General features: G+C 43.6%; 1 protein-coding gene across 2 annotated transcripts in view; it reads right to left on the reverse strand.

Annotated features, from left to right (window-relative positions):
* The window catches only part of LOC307003622 (5-hydroxytryptamine receptor 3A-like), a 64,811-nt gene that overhangs the window by 31,221 nt on the left and 10,506 nt on the right, over positions 1-23,084 (reverse strand). For both annotated transcript variants that reach the window (XM_079622302.1, XM_079622301.1), the window contains 3 exons: positions 10,793-10,998; positions 10,665-10,709; positions 10,395-10,504 (listed from right to left, as the gene is read on the reverse strand). In XM_079622302.1, the coding sequence (XP_079478428.1) occupies positions 10,395-10,504; positions 10,665-10,709; positions 10,793-10,993 (356 nt within the window). In that variant the 5' untranslated portion in view covers positions 10,994-10,998. The remainder of the gene's footprint in view (positions 1-10,394; positions 10,505-10,664; positions 10,710-10,792; positions 10,999-23,084) is intronic.

Genomic DNA, 23,084 nt, shown 5'->3' on the forward strand with positions numbered 1-23,084 from the left:
CAGGCCATCGCCCAGCGCAGACTTGTGTTTCTGTGCATAGCGAGCCTCAACATTTCTTCCTTGAAGAGCCATTAACCAGGTGGCGATGCGTGAGTTGGTCACCACGCCATCACGGATGCGTTGGCTGTTGAGGAACATAACAGGCTGGTGGCAAGTCTCTATGATAACTTTCTGGGCACCAATGTAGTTGGAAAAACGCTGGATGGCCCACACGGTGCAGAGCAGAGCTTTTTCACAGTCTGAGAATTTGCATTCTGGGGGAAGAAGTGTCTTACTGGCATATGCGACCACCTTCTTGTCTTGGTCATGGCGTTGGTAAAGGCCAGCACTTAGACATTGAGCAGAGAATCCAGCCTCCAGGAAGAATTCCTTTTGCGGGTCAGGGTAGGCGAGGCATGGGGCTGAGCACAAATGTCTTTTCAGTTCGGTCATAGCATGTTCTTGAGCTGTGGACCAGATGAAAGGGGTGTCCTTTTTCAGCAAAGCTGTTAGAGGTCTGGCAATGTCTGAGTAATGTTCAATGAACTGCCGGGAATAATTGCATACCCCCAGGAAGCTTCTCAGCTCCGAGACGTTGGTGGGAGGCTTGATGGTTTGGACGGCCTGAATCCGACTGGATTGTGGTTCTATGCCGTTTTTTCCAATAAGGAGGCCGACGTAATTGACTTTAGTCTGACACCACTGACCTTTGTGCAGAGCGATTTTGGCTCCGGCGGTGGTTAGCTGGTTTAAAACATGGTCAATCTCGTTCAGGTGGTCGGCCACAGTTGCGCTTTTCATAAGCACGTCATCGACGTAAATCAAGTTACCTCTCACTCTAGCGTCGGGGCAGGCTTTGTTCAGGAAGATGTTGAACTCAGCAGGTGAGTTGGCGTAACCAAACGGGCACCTGTTGAAGGTGAACTGTCTGTTGCCAAAAGTGAATGCCAGCTTGTGTTGGTCGTCCGGATGCACCGGAATGGTCCAGAACCCCGAGGCCACATCGAGGGTAGAAAAGATGTTAGCTCCTCTGATTCTGGGAATTTCCTGTTCAAGCTGGGTCATGGGCCATCTTGACAATGGCACCTGTTTGTTCAATTGTCTATAGTCAATGGTTGGTCTCCATTTGCCGTTAGGTTTCAAAACGGGCCAGATGGGGGCACTATAAGTAGAGTTGCAGTGACGAATAACACCCTTTTCCATCATGGAGTCGATGATTTCTTGTACTGGCTCGTGTGAGGCTATGGGAATTTTATACTGCTTGACAAAGGTGGGAGGAGCCTCAGGGGGTGTGGGTATACGCACCGTGTGCAGGGTGGTGAGCCCACAGTCTAAAGAGTCTTGTGCAAAGGAGTCTTTGAACTTGTAAAGGACTTGTCGGAGGTTTTGACGGTCCGTGTCATTGTGGAGCGCGTTGGCGTTCTGTAGAATTTGCTGCACTTGAGTTTCAAAGCTGTCAGTAGTGTCAAGAGGTGCCGGTGCATCAGTCTCAGTGGCCTGCTGGTGGGAGACTGTGTACACAGAGAGGTGTTGATCCTCTGTGAGCTCGGTTCGGCATACCTGTTCTTTTGGTATTGACATGACAGATGTGATGGCGATGAACTGAAAGGGTGCAGTGAGTAGTGTGTCGTGTGGATGCCTTTCCGTCAGCAGTGCCTGTGGAATAGGCCCAATGACAGGTAACACAAGTTCAAAGTCATGAAAGTCTTGGCTGATTAGCCATCCCAGCCGAAAGGCTCTGGGAATGCAAATGTCAGTGGCTGTGCAGTTGTTGAACAGGATGTAGAGTACACGGGAAGACACTTCAGTGAGTGGTGTTGCTTCAAGTGTGAGTCCGAGTTCCACACATTCAGGGGATGGCTGGAAGTAACCCAGCGTGTGGTTGAGAGTTTGACCACAACGCAAGTTAAGTCGGACAGCGACCCCTTTGGTGTAAGCGGGTACTGCGGCTTCCTGTTCATTAATCAAGGTGCACACTTCAGGAATGGTTTGCCCTGACAGGAGATTATCATAGACAATGGGCTTGGGTGTTTGCAAAGTCAATGGGGCCCATATTACTTCATTCACAATGTCTATTTGAGCCCTTAGGCGTACCAACAGGTCTGCTCCGATGTAAGCATCATGGGGTGGGTCCGGCAGGACCAGGAAGTAGTGTGTCAGACACCGGTGGTTCCATTTCAGATGCAAGGCGCATATCCCTTTTGCTGTTGTCATGGATAATGACTGAGAGTTCAGGGGAAAGCGTGTGCGTTTGCTGGCGAATGGTAAGTCTGGTGTGCTTTCAATGATGGTATTGAAGAGTGACAGGCTGATGGCTGAGTTGTCAGCATGCAGGGCAAGGACAATGTCTGTTGTGGTGACATCTTGTAACTGCAGGCTGGACTTGACCTTGGGACAGTAGATGTCAGAGTTGAGGTTGGCTTTGAAAGTGCAGAGTTTTGAACTTGAGCTGTGCTGGGAAGTTTGGGAAGTTCCCGGGAACTCTGGGGACTGACAGTCCGTCGCTGTGGCAGTCTCCGTGACCTCGTTGACCTCACTGTCTGGGTCACCAGACTGGTGTGGCTGGAGTGGCAGAGGTGCACGCACTTGAGCCCATACCTTTAGTTGCTTGAAGTCCAGTAACGGCTCGAATCGATCCAGCAGATCTTTGCCAATGAGAAGTGGGTGATTGTTCATGGGAGACACATATATGGGGTGTACCAGACTCATCGGACCTATGGTCAGATGAATGGGAGCGATGTTTCGTAGCTGAATGTCATTTTGGCTGTACGATTGCACATTCATCTCACAGGTGTGGGAATTGAGAGTTCGATTTTGTCTTCGGGCTTCAGATTTGAGTTTTTCAAACAGCTGAGCCGAAATCAGCGTGAGGTCGGAGCCTGTGTCAACCAGGGCTTCGAGTCGCATCTCTCGTTCCAGGGTGATGGTGAGATACAGCTTACGGGCCACTCCCTTTTCGATCAGATTACCCAGGAGCTTTGGTGTGTGGGTATCGATCGCTAGGCAGTGAGGGTGTGACTTGTGTTGCTCGTAGTGGGTGCAGATGAGCAAAACAGCACTGTCTGGTATGTTGGCAGGAACATGACAGCTGTCAGCTGTCAGTTTGGTGTCACATGTGCTGTCATTGAGTGGGACAACAGTGTGTGTCAGAGTCTTTTGACAGTAAACAGTTTCTTGTGGTTCTGTCAGCTGTTGGTTGGCACTGGAAGTGTCATTTTGTGGGGAAACAGTGGGTTCAAAAGTCTTTTGACAGTAAACAGTTTCTTGAGGTTCTGTCAGCTGTTGATTGGCACTGGAAGTGTCATTTTGTGGGGAAACAGTGGGTTCAAAAGTCTGTGAGTGGTGAACTGTGTTCTGCAGTTCTGGGTCAATAGGAGGAAAGAGGTTAGCAGTGTCGGTTTCAGGCTTTGGAGGTAGTCATGCAGAGTCCGGCTTCCGTTTGTCATCCTTCTGAGAATTCTTTTTCAGGAATTCTCTCAGCATGTCTAGAAGTTCAGCTGAGTCAGCTGCAGCGGTGTTGTTACCTTTGGAGGTGGGCTCTGGCTTGAGCTTACCACCACGTCGTTGAGCGGGACTCTGTGGACGATTCTCGGGGCTTGTGGTTCGGGGAGAGGCTGGTTGGCGTTTCTTGGGTCGCCGGCTTTGATCCCAGGTGTTCTCACCTTGTTGATGGTGAGCAGGCCTGGGCCGGTCACAGAATTCATCGACACGGTCTTGGCGCTGTCTGGTGTGACCCCCTCCACGACCACGCTGCCCTCTGCTGGCTTGAAACGGTCTTGACTCTCTGTTGGCAGACTTGTAGTTGTGCTGTTTGGCGCCCTCTAGTGGAAGTTCTGGAAAGGGCTGAGATACAGCGTAAACAGTGGGAATTTTAGTCTTTTCAGAAGCAGTTTTCTGCTTAATATAAGCCTTGTGGGCTAAATCACGGAGTTGCTGTGTGTTCATAGTCTTAGGGCATGCTAGCACACCCAGGTGATGGCTAATGGTTGGGTGCAAGTTTCTTAGGAACAAAGTTCTGAAATTCACATCTTCCTCCATGTGAGACTCATTCAGGGCTCCGAAGTAGGACTGTCTGAGTCTGTTGTAGTAGGCTTGCGGGGTTTCCAGCCTGGCTTGCTTGACGTCCAGTGCCTTGATGAACCCCTGGTCTGTGTCTGGATCAGAAAACTCACGGACCAGAGCTTGGCGTAGCTGTTTGTAGTCCATTTTGACAGTGTCTGGTTGTCGATCCAGGAAGCTCCGTACGTCACGGCTAGACGTAATCCGGAGGAGGTACAGTTTGTCCCAGTCTGTGACGTCGGGAATTGTTTGTAGATGAAACTCCACATCTTGCAAGTACAAATGAATGTCACTACCACCTGTTGGCTGTGGCGAGAACTGTGGAATGTTCCTTGCCAGCTTGTCAAGGTTCTTGGAGTAGGAGTTATGGGAAACAGCCCGTCCCGTCTGGGTGGGGACCTGACTGTTCCCAACGTCGCCCCCTTCAGCTTTGGGTGTGTGGCTGAGAGGTGGGGCGTGGCTGTGGAGGGGAGACGGAGTGTAGTGTGTGTCTCCCCCCGGCTCACCTTGAAGCTTGTATGAGTATGCGAGCTCTGTCTGGGCACTGTCAAGTTCATCTTTGAGGAACTGTCGTTGTTTCAAAAGTTCGGAAATTTCAGCTTTGGCAGTGTGTAAATGCTTTTCACACGCTCTGAATTTTGCGGTTCTGTCTCTTAGGGCAGTCTCTGCTCTTTCCAGAATAGTAGCTCCACGCTGCACTTCATCATGCAGTTCCGCCGAGATGCGTTTTTCGGCGTCCACTTGCTCTTTGGTCTCTAGGCGCAGGTTTTCCATGGCCTCTTGAAGTTGCTGTAGATCCTGATGCTGATCGGCGCTGGTGTCGTCCTCCTCGTTGAGCTCCTCTTGTAGCTCCTCCAGACGACTTTGCACTTGGTCCTTTTGCCGACGAGCGTCCTCCAGCTGCAGTTTCAACTGTGCAGCTTCCTCCTTTAGCTTGGCGTTGTCCTCCTGAAGAAGGGTGTTGTCCTTCTCTGCAAGTTGGGCTTGGCTCAGGAGATTATGGGCCACGCTTCCGACGAGTCGGGACCACTCTTTAGCGCCATAGGGGTGTGTGGGGTCGTGAGTCACGAGCAGGTCCAGGTCGTTGTCCAGCTGTTCTCTGGTGAGAGTCGACAGGTCCGCTGCTTGGGGCAGGGAGCTGGCTGTCATGGCTCGTAGCCACGCGTCCAGGTCCCGCCAATGGGCTGCTGGGCTGCTGGTACGCGACATTATGGCTCACTGCGGCGAGAGAAACACAACAAACACACACACAGACAAGACCAATCGCACACTTGTAGGCAGGCTACTAGGTTATAGTACGGCGGGGCCGTCTATAGTAAATTTGGCTAACTGACTTTCAGACAGTTAGGAGGGGCCAATGCACGGATAGGCTAGGGCCCACAATAGAGTCGCCAGGCGGTAGTCTGGCTTAGCTGGTTGACTATTTAGTTCCTCAGGTCTCTTGGTAACTGAAAGGAAACAAAATCAACAGAACAAAACAAAACAGAACAAAATCTCAGTGCACTAAAAGAACCTAAACTTGGTTGGTCTGTTCTAAAGGGTGGCAACTAGTGTCACAGTGGGTGTTATTGGTTTTAAAGGGGGCCTTCAGCTACACTTCTCTGTTAGAGATGGTGATAGGGGTGTCAGGTTCGCAGCTTTTGGGGCAGGAAACCTAAGAGGGGTGTATATCGTAGGGATAAAGAGTGAAATAGACACTTAAAATATGCTACGGGAGAATACCTAGTATTCGGGAGCCTATAATAAATGGGTGTATTTTACTCAATGTCAGTTTACCTGTGGGAGTTTGAGGTCACACCAGTCGGCCTCCGGAGCGAGTCAACCTTTTCCAGTGCCTCCAGACACTCCTCCGCAGTGAGCCCCGGATCCTTTTCGTTACTCTACTTCCCCTGCTGCGCCCTCTCAAACAAGACACTTTGCCTTGAAGCCCCCGGCGCCTCTGAGGTATCAGCCAGCCTTATGCAACAAAACTTGGGTGTCTTTCCGAACCCTCCAGCGAAGCCGGAGTGGCCCCTTTGGGCCCCGGATGGATTAACTCCCAAAATTGAAACGGTTTGGCTTGACTGACCCTTCAGAGTTGTGGGTTCAAGGTTAGCTCTTGCGTGCCGCAGCAGTAGGTTAGAGATTGAAAGGACTCGCGAGTCCCACCACGGCCGAAATGCTGTTAGCACCAGTCAGGAATCACACTCACGGAGATCGGCCCGGCTCCCTCGCTTCACCACAGATACTGGGATCGTACCTATGAACATACACAGGAGAGATAATAAGCTTCAAGGCTAAAAAGGGTTTTTTTTTGCTTGACCAGACTGAGAAATTTCTGCGGGGGAAATAACTAGAAATGGACTAAACAAAGAAAACACTTAGATTTTAAAATTAATTTGAGAAAATTAATCTAACCTGAAAAGAAACAATAACAGGGGTAAAATCAACAAACAAAATTTGAAACTTAGCCTGACCCAAATTGGACAATAACCGAGGTCGTTGAAACAAGGAGTGGTCGGCGTTTAGGCTGCGGGAGTGGACTGCGGGGACCACTAAGGGTTACTTCTCTTCTCCAGTGGTTCACCTAGTTTGTTTAACACAATTGAAAAATGTGTTTAAATCAAATCTAAGTAAGCCTGGGAAATTTCACAGAAATTATATTGGTTTTATAATATTCCTTAATGAAATGATTATAAAATCCTGAAAGGGAAGAGGTATAGGTTGGATTAACACAGCATGAGGTTGATAGAAGGCTGGTAGCCAGACTGGAGAATGATGTCAACACCAGGGGGCGCTTCTCTTTCAGGTGGGCTTTTGACGGACTGGGGAATGGGAACCTGTCTTTCACCTCAAGTCTAAATGCACTTGGAGAAAACAAACAAACAAACAAACCAAAACAAAACCAACCAAAACAGTGAAATAAAAATATTTCAAAGAGTTATAATAGTTTCAGACAATAATCATCACCACCTGAAGTCATTAGAAGTTATTAGCTGAGACAGATAAACTCAGAAGGTTCAGAGATGAGATTGCAAAGAGAAAGTTCTGAGAAAATGTTTGGCTTGAGGGGTTTATGGCTGAAATTTAATTCACTTTGTTGAAACAAACTCACATAAACTGCCTCAATCCAAAACAGAAAAGTTTATTTTTCGAAATAAACAGCTTTAAGTTCGAATCTGTATTTAAACAGTTCATTCACTAACCTCTAAGTTTAATTTGGAAGAGCAAAAATTGTCTTAACCTCTATCGTCCACGCGATGGCGCACTTTCGCTAACAGTTAGAAACTGTTGTTAGAGTTTCAAAGGAAAAACTGATTAGCTTGCACTTGCGAGTTACCTCCACGCGATGGCGCCCTTCTGCTCACAGAATGACGTCACCGACTAGTGGGATCAAAGTTCAGGAGACAATAATTTGAAAGCATGCACTTCACTGTTTCAACCACGCGATGGCGCAAATTCTGCTCACAGAATTACGTCACAGACACGTGGGGTTAAAGTTCAGGGGGGGAAATGATTTGCATGCACTTCACTGTTTCAACCACGCGATGGCGCAATTCCGCTCACAGAATTACGTCACAGACACGTGGGGTTAAAGTTCAGAGAGAGACACTATAAACTTGCATGAGCTGTTTTATGCCACGCGATGGCGCGCTCGGGCTCTGTACACGGTTTACAGTAGTATCTGCTTTTTTTACCAAAACAATTTACAGCGTGCATAAATTACAAGCATTTACTGGTTTTCTTCACAGTCAAATCAATACGAGGAGTTCCTTTTTACCCTAGAAAACACCACGATCGTCCTTTTGCGCGTATTGCCGCACGGACACAACGGGAAACGAAATAAGAGCTTATCACGGGTAGCTAGTCCGTACGCTTTTACTCGAGTCCACGTTAGCTAGCTTATAATAGTGCCTTTTTACAGAAGGAACATCGCTTCTGAAGGTCTTATCTTTACCGGTTTAAACGTTTACTAAGAAGATTTCGTCGTTCTTAAAAACGTAATTAAACAGTATAAAAAGTGTACACAGTTGTGTCAGAGTTTTTTTTCTGCACATTTAACTGGACAGTTTTTTAATACTGTAACACACAGGAGAGCTGGGAGATAATTCGTTTAGATTCTCTGCCAGCGGTGCTGTGTTTCACAAGCTTCTGCTTGGAGTCGACTTAATGCAAAACTGTACGGTTGTACAATTATTAATATTCACAAATCACATCTGAATACAATATGCGTATGAATCCACACTGAAATTTGAAAATTGCCCGCGTCCGAACGCCATTAAATGTAGTAATATTGACTTTGAGTATAAATTGGGGAAATTAGCACTCAAATGGGAAATTAAATAATCATGGTTTTGATGAATATTATTTGCATACGCTATAAAATGGTTCTAAATATGGGCTTGTACCGCCTTGAACCGATATGAATATGCATCCGATTTACTCGTGATACTAATTCATACAGGAAAGGGGAATGATTTTAATCAGTCGTACTTGGAATTACGATTTTAACCACTAATGCGTATACATAATAATATTTACCTCGACACTTCGATCCGTTTAGCTCTTGGCAAGTACAATCACATCCATCTGGCCATAATGGATACAATTTACTCTTCAAGAGATCAGATCGGAAATATTTAAACTATGCAATGTTTAAAAGTATGGTAGAGCGTTTTTAACAAGGTAGCATAGAAAATCTAATTTTCAGGGATTTCAGATTGTGGATTCATAAAACACAACTTCAGACGAAGATTACAATGAAGTTTAATAAAAGACAATTTAAAAGTACGTAGGTTACACGATCAAGAGTATAACAATATGCATAAACAAAACAAATGATTATAAAACGATTAAGTAGCGTGTATATATATAAACACGGGATTCCCCAAGAGATGGAGAGAGAGAGAGAGAGAGAGAGAGAGAGTACACAGTTTAAGGAATACTTTTCAATAATCAAGAGACCGGAGGATTTCTCAGACAACCTTAACTAGCTTTGTTTCAAGATCAGATTCAGAATTAGCCTACTGTGTTGTCGTTGGAAAGTCGTCTTGTGCGTGCGCTGTTCCTTTGGAATCTCGCGGGCTTCCGGGTTGCGTGCGTGGTCGTTTTGACGCAGGGTGGAAACGCTAAGCTTTCGTTCGTTAAAACGCTGGATCAAGGAAGTAGCTTTAAACTTGTATAAAAATAAAGACTTAGTCTTAGAAACGGAAAGTAAACGGAGAGCAAGGCTCTCTGAAGCTAAGTTAAAGCTATGAGTTAGCGAACCTAGCCGTTAGACTAGAGTTTGGAGACTAGAGTGGAAAACTAGAATTGAAGAGCGGAAGTGAAGAACTAGAGAAAGAACTAACTAACTTTGGCTCGTCTCCAAAATATGAATGAAACCGGAGCACGCCCATTCTGAGTCTGGGAGCCAATCACGAGTGGGAATTTTGTGGCGCCAAGATTTCCTTTGTCTGAACGTCACGCCTATTCAGCGCGTGGGGAGGCCCGGAGTCTTATTCTGACATTATTCTACACTTCAATAAATGTTTCATAATGCATAATAACTTGTTTCTCAAAACAGCTTCGAATTCGTCTAATTTCCTGATTTGCGACCATACCAAATATGCTAGAGTTTAGATAATGAAAAAGGGAACTATAATGATTTTTAGGTATTATGCGTTTCTATTGGTTGTTTTAATCCGGCAAAAGCGCATTCTACGTCAGATTCTGCATGCTTGTTAATCGCCGTTTCAAACAGAATGTTGCATTCTCACAAAACAACGTTTTTCTCACTATTAGAATTCGGTGCGTGTGTTTCGGTTTCTTACCCCACTGTATGGGTGTGTGCGAGACGAAGGGGGCGCGCAGTTGGCCTGTTGACCTACCGGGGTGTAAAACACATGTCTGTGTTTGTGCGTTTGGTGTTAGAAAAATACATGAAAGGGGCTTTCCCTGCGGGGGCGTCCCTGTGAAATAAAACAGACGCGGGGTGTACGTCCTCACCCCAGGATAAATCAAATTAAAAACCCAGGATACTTCGCCTTATCTAAGCACAGAATCAGCTAAAAGCATTCAGCAAACGTTAATGTTTCTGGCAAAAGGTGAGAAGACAATTTGGAATGCATTAAGTCACACAGTCTGTGTTTGTCTGAGTTTAGCAAAATGTCCAGAAACCTTTTAGTCCTGCAATAAATCAACAAAATAGAACATGTATGTTTTTTTCTCTCAACATCTGGCGATGGTGCTACATAGTTTTCTATGGTACTGTATATTCCTGTTTTAATGGAAAATGGTATGATACTGTCTGAATTTGACCTTTTTTACAACAAGGGTTAACAGTAACGGTGTATAAACGAAGCCTTTAAATCCTTAATTTTTTTCTCTTTTTATACCTTTCCATTATGCCAATGTCTGGAGTCCAAAACATATTTTTGGGGGCTGCAAATGTTTCAATTTGACAAAAATCGTCTGGGTTCCACTTCATTTTCAAATTTGGCCATGCCTGGAAAGTTAAATTAATTTCAGAATGATTATAAGACAGATAATGTTTGCTTGAAAATTAAATAAAACCTCTGATCATGTTACAATATTCTGTAAATTGAGTAAAACTAAAACTAAATAAATAGTGAATTAAGAATTAAATAGGTTTGTAAAACACTTACAGTTATCATTTTGACCTGTGTCGTGAGACTCTGGGCTTTTTCATCCTGTAAATAAAAAGTTGAGTGATGATACTACAAATACTCCCATGATGACTTGAATGAGAAGATAAATCATGCTGGACTCATACCACATTGATGATGGAGGACACATATATGTCCACATAAGTGTTTGCAGGCTTGTTTCCATAGTAGGAGTTATATTTGTAGTTGTACATCAGGGACCACATTCTTTCATTCTGTGTGATATTGTCTTCTAAGCCAAGATGTTTCCAAAGTTTAATTTTAGCTTCACCATATTGTGTTGAATCGCAGTCTTCAGCATCAGACATCCGCCCTGTGTGTATGAGACATTCAGAAACACAGAGAATATATTCTCAAGCACACATGAAAGAAAATTTCATGTTTAAACATTTATCCTTCTTCATTTCATACTCTTGTCAGACAAACACACAGAACATTTAAACGTCAACTTGCTCTTAGGGAGTCATCGAAATGTTTTTGATATTTAACGAATTTACACAAAAACAGCAAAAACCCCAGTGCTAAATTAACCCTCCTGAAGAGCCTATAGCAGTGCACTAATGCCCGCCCTCCAATGAGCAGCCAACAAGCCTGTCTCATTGCCCGCTTGCCTGCACACAACAGCCGTTTTCACGGCTACCCAGATAAATCCCTTAAAGAGCGTATTTTCTAGTGTGTCCCGGCCACGGCCGATGGTGTTTCATGTGTAGTAAGACTACCCACTATAATGTGCTCATCCCTACACACAAACACAGCCCCACACACGGGGCTCGCGCACATAAAATCGACTCAGTTCGATTGCGCATTAAATGTAGCAAACGTGCCCACGACTCAGTGCCCACTTATGCTACCTCCTGTCCACTTCTGCTACCTCTGCCCAGGCGAGCGATGCTATAAAGGTGGTAAATGTGCCCGCTTCCCCGCGCCCGCGCCCACACCCACACTCAATTATTACAGTTCCAGTGGAACTCGTCCAGCCATCCCCCTCCCGGTTAACCACCGTAGAGGGGTCGAGCGCGGACATTCTGCCCGCTGTCATCAGCGCGGCCCCTGTCTCAGATGTTACGAGCATGACGCTTACGTCACAGCTCACCAAAGCCACTGTATCGCAAGCCGATCAAAGCACGCTTCACACTCAGCCCCTAGCAACCCGTGCAGCCGCGTGGGCGAAGCTTCCCGGGGTTTCAAAATGGGTGCTAAACATCATAAAAGAAGGCTATTCGCTGCGGTTTTGCCGACGCCCTCGGCGCGCATCGAGACCACGGTAGATTCGAATGTAGCACATCTACTTCGAGCCGAAATTCAGAAACTGTTGAGCAAAGGGGCGATAGAACCCTTATCTCAAGCTCAAAGCGATGGGGGCTTTACAGCAGATAGTTCCTGGTACCCAAGAAAGACGGGGGTCTCAGACCCATACTAGATCTGCGGCAACTGAACAAAGCGCTTATGAAGCGCCAGTTCAAGATGCTCACGACCAGAAAAATCCTTGCGCATGTTCGCTAAGGGGACTGGTTTGTGTCGATAGATCTAAAGGACGCGTATTTTCAAAATACAGATTGCGTCACGTCACAGGCGATTTTTGAGATTCGCCTTCGAGGGTCAGGCATATCAGTACACAGTCCAGCCGTTCGGCTTGTCTCTAGCACCCCGTACATTTACGAAGTGCATGGACACAGCGCTCACACCCCTCAAACTCAGGGGCGTTCGAGTGTTGAATTATTTGGACGACTGGCTCATTCTAGCCCAATCTCACTCAGAGATCGTGGAGCACAGAGCCATGTTACTGAACCACCTCGACAATCTCAGTTTAACAGTGAACTGGGAAAAGAGTTCGCTATTCCCCAGTCAGACTACTTTGTTTCTGGGAATAGAACTGAACTCGCTGGCGATGACAGCATGGCTGTCACCCCAGCGCACACTGGATATTCAGCGCACAGTCAGCTCTTTCTGCTGCGGCGCTGTAGTCCCTCTCAAGAGATTCCAAAAGATGCTAGGTCTGATGGCCTCAGCATCATCAGTTCTCCAGCTGGGCCTGCTGCGCATGCGCCCGCTGCAGTTCTGGCTCAAAGAGAGAGTGCCTCACAGTGCGTGGGCAACCGGTCGTTTTCGCCTCAAGGTCGATCAAGCGTGCATCACAGCTTTGAACCCTTGGGGGTCGAAAGACTGGTACCATTCAGGTGTAAGCCTGGGGACTTCCTCGAGACTGAGGGTGGTGTCTATGGACGCATCCAATGCAGGATGGGGAGCACTGCTCGAGGGCAGACCGCTTTTTGGCCTGTGGTCAGAGCGGGAGAAGCTCCTCCATATAAACTGCCTCGAGATGTTAGCAGTGAGCAAAGCGCTCACGCGCTTTCGTCCCCTGATAACAGGGTGCCACGTTCTGGTACGTTCGGACAACGTATCAGTGGTATCCTACATAAATTGCCAGGGCGGCCTCAGGTCCCTGACCTTGTACAGGCTAACCAGAAGCCTCCTGATATGGGCATGCAGCAACCTGCTCTCGCTGAAAGCAGCGCACGTGCCGGGACTCCTGAATGTAGGACCAGACAGACTGTCCAGGAACCACGTTCCGACAGGAGAATGGTCTTTGCAACCACAGACAGTACGGCTGCTGTGGAAGAAATTGCGTCTCAGGAAAACGCTCACTGTCCAGAATTTTTCTCGAAAAGCAAGGACGCTCTGACCCACTTGTGGCCTCGTCCTTCCTCTCTATGCTTTTCCCCCTGTCTCCCTCCTAACCCAGGTGGTGGAACGGATCAGGGATGAAGGATGCTCAGTGCTGCTGGTAGCACCACTCTGGATGAGCCAGCCTTGGTTCCCAGTTGTGATGCAGTTAGCAAGCACCGCCCCGTGGACAGTGCCTCTGAGGAAGGATCTCCTTTCTCAAGCCAATGGTTCGATTTGGCATATCTCCTTTCTCAAGCCAATGGTTCGATTTGGCATCCTCACCCAGAGCTATGGTCCCTTCATGTGTGGGCCATCAACGGGTATCCGCTGACCTCCCACAGGGAGTGTTAAACACGATCACGCAGGCCAGAGCTCCGTCTACGCGACGTCTCTATGCCTCTAAATGGTCGGTATTTTCTGGTTGGTGCAAAGCTCGTGGCGTGTCACCCCCGGATTGCGGAGTGGCAGAGGTTCTCTCCTTCCTACAAGAGCTGCTGGATAAGGGCAGGTCCCCTTCCACGCTCAAAGTATACGTGGCGGCCATAGCGGCGTTTTCTGAAACAGCGCTTGGCCAGTCTATAGGAAGGAACGATTTAGTCATCCGGTTCCTTAGGCGAGCTAGGAGACTGAATCCTCCCAGACCTCCCACAGTTCCCATATGGGACCTTTCTACGGTACTGGAAGCCATGAAAGGTCATCCCTTTGAGCCTTTACAGGAGATTGATCTTAAACACCTGTCGTTCAAGACAGTGTTTCTTCTGGCTCTCGCTTCAGTGAAGCGCATAGGGGACTTACATGCGCTCTCAGTGAGTGCTACGTGCTTGGAGTTTGGGCCTAATGACTCGAGGGTTATACTCAAACCTAAGCATGGTTATGTTCCAAAATCCCTAAATACACCGTTTAGGGCACAGGTCATTTCCCTGTCTGCCCTACCGGTCACTGGGGAAAATGTGGACGAAAGTTTTCTCTGGGCATTGAGAGCATATGTGTCTCGCTCGTCTGTTTTCAGACAGACGGAGCAGCTTTTTGTTTCGTTTAGTGGGCGTTCTAAGGGACTAGCCGCTTCGAAACAGAGCCTATCCAGATGGATAGTGGACGCAACAGCTCTAGCTTACACAACCAAGGGCATGCAATGCCCGTTGGGTGTCAGAGCGCACTTTACGAGAAGCATGGCTTCATCGTGGGCCTGGTCAAGTGGGATTGACTTACAAGATATCTGTATGGCGACAGGCTGGGCCTCCCCGTCTACATTTATATGGTTTTATAACCTAGAGGTTCCCGCTCTTCAAGCCAGGTTATTATCGGTCTAATATGGCCAAAAGGGGATAGACTGAAATTCAGTCTTGTTATATATGTCTATTATAAATAGCAGGGCCGCTCTAAGCCGCCTTTTTTCGGAAGATAGTGGCTGAATCCCTCTTCTTCCGATTCCCTGTGAGTCCCCTGGGTGATTATGCACTGTATGTACCCCGGCTGGTCGCCTTGGGTCTATGGTGTTGGATCCCAGCACGCACAACGTTTTACATTAAGTTCCCCAAAGCGTAGTATTCCTACGCAGTACGAGAGTATCTCGCATAAGAGAACGTACTCCGTTACTTACGTAACCTCGGTTCTCTCTAGAGAGAGGAACGAGTACTGCGTATCATGTCGTGCGTGCACTCTGTTTTGCTTCACTGTTAAAAATCACAGAGTTAAGCCTGCGAGCGCAATTTATAGCCCTAAGCCACGCCCGTTTCGGCGGGACGTGACGTCAATCAAGGTCTCGCTCGAAAGGCTTAAGCAGTTGCCCGCACAGCAGCCAATTGGCGCGCGAGCTGTCTCGCCTAGGTCTGTATGCTGCGGCAACGCGTTTGACATTTATACAAAATTAAGGATAATTTTTGGCTTCAGTATTCTCGTGGAAAAGGATTTTCCCCAAAGCGTAGTATTACTACGCAGTACTCGTTCCTCTCTCGACACTGCGCTTGAGACACGTGTGTTTGCGCGCGAGTGTGTCTGCACCATAGACAGTATGGTCTGCACGCGCAAGAGAGACCGAGTGTGTCCGAGAGCGCACGATTTAGAGTGTGTTTGCGCGCAAGTGTGTCTGCGCGCGAGAGAGACCGAGTGCCTCTGAGAGCGCGCGACAAAGACCGAGTCTATTTGCGCGCAAGAGAGACCGAGTGTGTCCGAGCAGCACTGAATTTTTCATTCTTTACTCTAAGTCTAAATGACTCAGAGAAACTTCACTAAATGCTCGGAAAGGATGAGCTTCGAAATACACACCATACGAGGTGGTCAATCCATTCCCAGATAGCAACATTGTTTCGGCCCAGATCCGGCCCACATCTGGCACTTGTGGAATGCGGTTCTGGCCCACATGCAGCGTGGAATGATGGCACTTGAGTGGGCCGCTCCTGTTTGCCTGATCTGGGCCACAAGCAGACCATAGCAATGCCACATGTCAGCCAAGAGCAAAGGAATAAACCAGAACAGGACCTTATCTGAGCCAAAAAGTTTGTGTATATTAAATATGGAGTTATTTCAGCATTAATAAGCCTGTTAACAAACAGAATCACTGAAGGAAAGAAGAGAACAGAAAAAGAGACTAGCAGAAACACAAGAACTACAACTGACTTCAGCCACAGCCATAGATGAAATCCACTAAAGAGAAAAGAAGACATTAAATCTGTGAAGATCTCAGCAGAGGAGGAATAAACAACTCCATAAACAGCATTACCAGCTTCACTTATTACTAACCAGACTGACTTTATTTCTGTCAGATGTCTACATCTTCTTGTTCTTATTGAGAATTTACATAGGTTTAACTCAGATGTGTTTCATTTGAAGTCACCATAACAGTGATTTGTGTTTCTATTAGTTGGGCTCTTAACTCTTCTTATATCTTTTGTTGTATTTGCCGCTGTGACAGTGTGTTTGTCTAACACATTTGCAGCAGCAAAGAAAGCTAAAGTAAAATGAGATCAGGTGATGATGGTTAGGTGTTGATGGGTTTATAATCATCATGAAATAACCTGTTTCACTGATGTCTTTGGAATCTAACAATTGTGTTGATCCATTAATAATTTCAGGTCTGAACCCTGTGTCACTTCAGCAATATTATAACAATCAGTTGGAAGACTTTAACAAGTTTTAACAGACTTTAGTATGAAAAAGTCAGTTAATGATGACACACACAGACATCAACAATCAGCATATGAATCTCAACAATGGTGACAATCAAAAGTACCTTGCAGCAATGCATGCTGGGTACCAGCATAGTACAAAACTCCCAGCATGCATTGCATCATTGCTGAATTGTCCTATTATTATTATTTTTTTTGCTGTTGGTATTGTTGTGAATTAGTAGCTTTTCAGTGATGTTCTGAATTAATCATTTAAATATTTGTGATTGTCACCATTGTTGAGATTCATACGCTGATTGTTGATATCTGTGTGTGTCAGCAAAAGCTTATTTTTTTATCTCATGTTTGTTAAAAGATTTAAACTGACTGTTATTGCATTGCTGGAACTCATGCTGCAGTAACACAGGGTTTGTGATTTAAAAATATTATTGGATCAACACAATTATTAGATTCCAAGGACAACAGTGAAACAGGTTATTTCATGATGATTATAAAACCATCAACAGGTAACCATCATCACCTGATATCATTTCAATTTAGCTTTCTTTGCTGCTGCAAATGTGTTTGACAAACACACTGTCACAGCGGCCAAAACGACATAAGATACTTTAAGAGTTAAGAGCCCAACTAATGGAAACAATAATCACTGTTATGGTGACTTCAAATGAAACACATCTGAGTTAAACCTCTGTTAATTCTCAATAAGAACTTCTGTAGACATCTGACAGAAATAAGAACATTCTGGTTAGTAATAAGTGAAGCTGGTAATGCTGTTTGTGGAGTTGTTTATTCCTCCTCTGCTGAGATCCTCACATATTTAATGTCTTCTTTTCTCTTCAGTAGATTTCATCCAAGGCTGTGGCTGAAGTCAGTTGTTGTTCTTGTGTTTCTGCTCATCTCTTTTTCTGTTCTCTTCTTTCCTTCAGTGATTCTGCTTGTTAACAGGCTTATTAATGCTGGAGTAAATCCATTTTTAATATACACAAACTCTGTGGCTCAGATAAGGTCCTGTTCTGGTTTATTTCTTTGCTCTTGGCTGACATGTGGCATTGCTATGGTCTGCTTGTGGCCCAGATCTGGCAAACAGGAGCGGCCCACTCAAGTGCCGTCATTCCACGCTGCATGTGGGCCAGATCCACATTCCACAAGTGCCAGATGTGGACCGGATCTGGGCAGAAACAATGTTGCTATCTGGGTTGTATTTTTTGTGAGTGTGTGCGTCTGTGAGTGTGAGAATTTGTGCGTCTGTGAGTGTGTGCGTCTGTGAGTGTAGTGTGGAGAACAAGTTCTGACGTTTAAACAAATCCTGTTAAGTTTTTCTGATTTGTATTTTTCTTTATTTTTTAAAAATTATTTATTGTTCTGACAGCTCAGGTCCCTTAAAATTTGTTTAAACTGTCTTTATATACCAATACATAATTAAAATGCAAGTACTCTGAAATAGAGAGTATAAAAAACTGAGTGACTCTGTGTATTTAATCTTCAATAAACACAGCTCATTAATTCCATTCATTCCCACCTAAAAACAGGTGCGCGACTGCGCGCACGTGGGCAGAGCCAGTAATAGCGGCGGTAGTCATGGCGACGGAGAGTGACAGTCGCGCAAGCCAATCACTTGTTTCGTCCCAGTAGGAATTAATGAGCTGTGTTTTAAGATTAAATACACTAGAGTCACTCAATTGTTATACTCTTTTTTTCAAAGTACTTACATTTTAATTATGTATTTGTATATAAAGACAGTTTAAGCCAATTTGAAAAAAAGTTATTTAGACAATTCTTACCTTTAAACAAAAATATACATCTTTTTGTGCACTTTATTTAAAAAAAAAAAGTCCTATATATTTGGCAGATGTAAAGCATACATTTTTTGTGTTATTTAATAAAAAAAAATTACTTTAACAGCTCAGGGATGTTCAAGGAGCGAAGATTTTTTTGCATTGTGAATTTGCACTGTCAGTTCTGTTTTTGAATAAAGGGTTAGAAATTAATGCTTTTTTTATTTTTATTTTTATCTGATTAAGCGATTAATCAAAAAAATAATCGACAGATTAATCGATTATTACAATAAGCGTTAGTTGCAGCACTAAACCAATCAAATTAAAAATATATGTATACATTGTTAAATATTGTTATCTGATACCTACATCCAAAAAAGAAAATAGGGGAATGATATTACATGCACTTCATGAGGCACACGCGCGCTGTCTCTTGCTCTCTCTCTCTCCCTCTCTGACGTGCACGCGCTACGCGGTTTGGAGCACAGTCTATGGCCGTTTCTCAATACCAAGTACGCAAACTTCGGACTTGCGTCCTTGGTAGTTCAGACTTGCCAAGTTCGACTTAGGAGAACGAACTCCCGAGGACGAGAGGACGCAAATCCGGTTATTCTGCAAATGGGACAGCGGCGTTCTTGATCGCGTCACTCAGCACGGCTACCGGCTACTCCGGTAATTTCTTTATGTATATTTTAGGCAACAATAAAACGAAATATGGTATAAAACAACACTCTGCCTCTTTTCATTAAAAAAAAAACTTAAACACATTAAATGGCCACACAAATGTGGTTCAGGCAACGTGTATTGATTATCTTCACTGCATATATTTATAACAACACGAAATATAAAACGCAACCCTGCTTCTTTTTGTTTTAATTTTAAAAATATAAAATTATTGAACATTAAAACTGACATTTAAAAAACAGAGACGGGGTTGTGTTATTTTATTTTATTATACATGTACAGTGAAGAGAATGTATAAATAAAAAAAATATAAAAAAAATATATATTTTAAAATATATAGCCTAAAATAAAATTACACAACCCTGACCCTTTTTGTTAAATGTGAGTTTTAATGATCTGATATCCAGTATAAAAGTACAAGTAAATAAAAATAAATAATGCAAACATTCAGTCAAACATAAGTCAGCTTAAAATAGCCTAGAGCTCAAGCTAAATAGCCTAAATATATAAAATTATGAAACTTCACTTTGCCCTCAGCCAAAACGATTTGCCATGGAACAAATTATATATTAATGAGACCAAAGATCGCCCAGATATACACAAGACAAATTATATTTCATTTAACCACTAGACTAGAGACCCCAGAGCCAGCGGCAAACATCAGAAGCACTAACCGAGAAAAAGCTGGTCCGGTTGGGGTTATCGAGCGCTGAACGCCCAGTGATCGCCTGGATTCAGGTCAAATGATTGTGAAATAATGATTATGTTAAAACACAACCAACACCATCTGATCAACGTTTGTTCATCTAGTTGTTATAACTCACGTACAGCAGCCAAACAAAACTTAAAGTTAATTATTTAAGGGTGAAGAGCCCAACAAAAACACACACTCATCTCCATAATGGTGACTTTAATTATGGTTTTCTCCTTCAGTGATTCTGCTTGTTAACATCAGGTGTCTTCAATGTTGGCAATAACATATATTTTGTACATTTTAAATGGTTTACATTTAATGAATTAATTAGATTAATTATTACTCAATTCTAATTTGTTAAATTTAATTAATAATATTGCTTGTAATCTGTTGCCTCATTTTTATTAATTAAATATAAATAAAATCTATGTTTTATTTTTTACACAACTCCGAAAAAGTCAGACACATTTTCAAATAGGCGCTATCTTTGTAAATAAACCACAGATTTGAGCTTTAAACAACTACACTCTCGACTGAAACACTCTAAGAATTACATATCGTGACACGCAGTAGTATTTTTATATTACGCGGGTTTTCTCCTCTGCCATTGACGCTTGCTGGTGGGACGAGATGCATTCTGGGATACCTGTCTGTCTCAAGTCTGCACAAGTCACCTCTACATGCATCCTCGGTAAAAGGGGCGGATCAAGAACACATCCGGGGATTTGAACTGGACTTGGCTTGATGTGAACTTTTGAATTGGGACAGTACTTGGGCAGCGACTGATGACGTTTCACAAGTCCACAAGAACACAAGTACAGACAAGAACGCATATTGAGAAACGGCCCATGTCTCGCGGGCGCGCCCGCTCTAGATTCCGGGAGATTTTAACTAATTTGCGGACATCACTGAGCCGCTATCAATATGCGGGAGACTCGGAACTTCCGGGAGACTTGGGATGTCTGTATTTCTATACTGAAATAATATCAGCATTATAATTATAGATTTTTCATTAGGCTATTTTTTTTTTGGTGCTCCCTCAGCTCTTGGTGCCCTACGCACAGCGCGTGATGTGACAGTTTGCCTATAATGTAAATGACTTATTTTATTCGATCTTTCTATCAATTTGCTAAGAAAATAAAGTGAAATAGGCATTCATTAGTAGTATAGGCTAAATAGCAGCATGTTGAAATGATGTGCCAAAATGCGTTTTCTATTAGGCTACAATGAAAATATTGTACAGTAGCCCACACTCTTCTTAAAAACAAAAAAAACGATGTTGAAGTTTTAATTTCACTATTTAGATTGTTCCACAGACTGACACCTTGTATTGAGACATCTTTCCTTTAATTTTGTTCTAAACTCGGGTTTCTGAAACACTTCAGTTCCTCTTAAATTAAATTTACTAACTCTCTTGATGAATCTATTTTGCAATTTATCAGGTAATGTTTTCAGATGAGCTTTATACATTATTTTTAGAAGGCTATATTCTAATAAGTCATTTAATTTTAAAGTTTTTTACTGTATAAATATTGGATTTGTGTGGGCCTTATATTCACTTCCATTTACAATGCGAATGGCACGTTTTTGTAATTTAAAAACAGGTTCTAGCATTACTAATACTAATAGAAAAATCTATTTAGCAGGAAAATGGGATATTTGATTTATGACTTTGTATAGGTGCTGCAAAGTAGACGTGTGTTGTAAGCGCACCTCTTTGGAATGTTTTATGTTGATAAGGGGCAGATATTATAAGTTTATCTTCTTTTTGCTCCTTTTCATTTCTTTTTCAAAAGAATGAAATAAAAAAAATATGAATTGAATGAATGAATGAATGAATGAATGAATGAATGAATGAATGAATGAAGGAATGAATAAATGAATGAATGAAAACGAAAAGTTTTTAGTTGAAAACGGTGTCGTGTAAACCGCCCCAAAGGCTGTGGCTGGAAGTCAGATGCAGTTCTCGTGTTTCTTTTTCCTTCTGTGATTCTGCTTTTCAACACTGCTTCAGTGTTTCTTATAACACTCTTAGTGTGGACTCATATCAAAACTGAGCAGTCTTAATTTAAAGGGCACCTATTATGACATTTAAAATGTTCCTAATGTTGTTGTGGGAGTCCCCAACAACAGTTTTACATGCATGCAATGTCAAAAAACACTTTAGTTGTCGTATAATATGCATTTATTTTTACCTGATTTGCTCACCGACTCCCAAATGATTCGTTCAACGACTCGTTTTTCAAACCCCTTCTTTGCGCGACGCTAATCTGTGTTGATTGGTCAGATGACCCAGCAGTGTTTACAGAGATAATACTTATTTTTAACACGGAGTGCAATGATGCTTTTATCAATTAAATTGTATTATAATAATGATTATAGTCCACTGCTTTATAGTTTGTAGTAAAAAACGAAAAATAAGATAAAGAATTTAATGTTATGTTAGCGAGCATAGCCCAGAGTTCATATTGTAAAAGCACAATCAGTCTTTGTTTGCATTAGCCCGATGCATAAACATAAAGTTTTTACAAAAAAACAAATGCAGTTACGTTACTACGAGGTATTACTCTATTCTTTAGACAACTCCGAAAACAACGACAAACACTTCACATATCTCAATACACTTGCCATTGAAGACCTAGAAGCTAAACGGTGCTTACACAACAAACAAAATAATTATTAAGCATGCTACATAAAATATAAAAGCAAAAATTATTAATAACACTTACAGGTTGTGATACGGAGCAGGAAGCTGATGCAAATACACTTGGAACTGAACCTTCCTTCAATATCAGCGGCTCACGAATCCAAGTTTGACTGCATTTAAAAAGCAATCGTCTTCAAAATGGCGCGAGCAAAGCACAAGGCTCGGACTATACTTCTGTGGTATAGTGAATTGTAGCCACTTAGTCTTCAAATGCTCCTCTTTGGGCAGATGAAAAAAGTTGGCTTTTGAGCCGCACTTCAGAACACAGCGTCTCGTCGCCATGATATTTTCCCTGGCCTTGGAGCGCAATAAGTGGGCGTATCGTATTCAAATAACTTGACAAGTTGACGTCATCTAGTCAGAGAAAAAGCTTCGGTCTTCTAACGATTCATAAAAATGACTCAGAGTCGACTCTCACTTTTGAAAGACAATAACTTTATATACGGTGCACTTTCATATTTCAAACTTTGCAGGATGTTTTTGTTCACTTAGATCTATGTTACACACTACATGAAAGGTAAATTTCAAAATTCCATAATAGGTGCCCTTTAACAGTAGGAATTTTACAGTACAGTATGCTACTAGTAATACTGTGTACGTATTTCATTTGAGTGATGTGGTCCAGAAAGAAGACATACAGTGGCAAAAAGCACGTCCTGCACTCTAAAAAATAAAACATTGGGTCAACAAAAAAAAATATGTTAACGTTTTCCACTAGAATTTTTAAGTTAAGACTGCTGGCATAAT

Source organism: Phoxinus phoxinus (assembly GCF_949152265.1).
Source record: "Phoxinus phoxinus genome assembly, chromosome: 1".
NCBI lineage: Eukaryota > Metazoa > Chordata > Actinopteri > Cypriniformes > Leuciscidae > Phoxinus > Phoxinus phoxinus.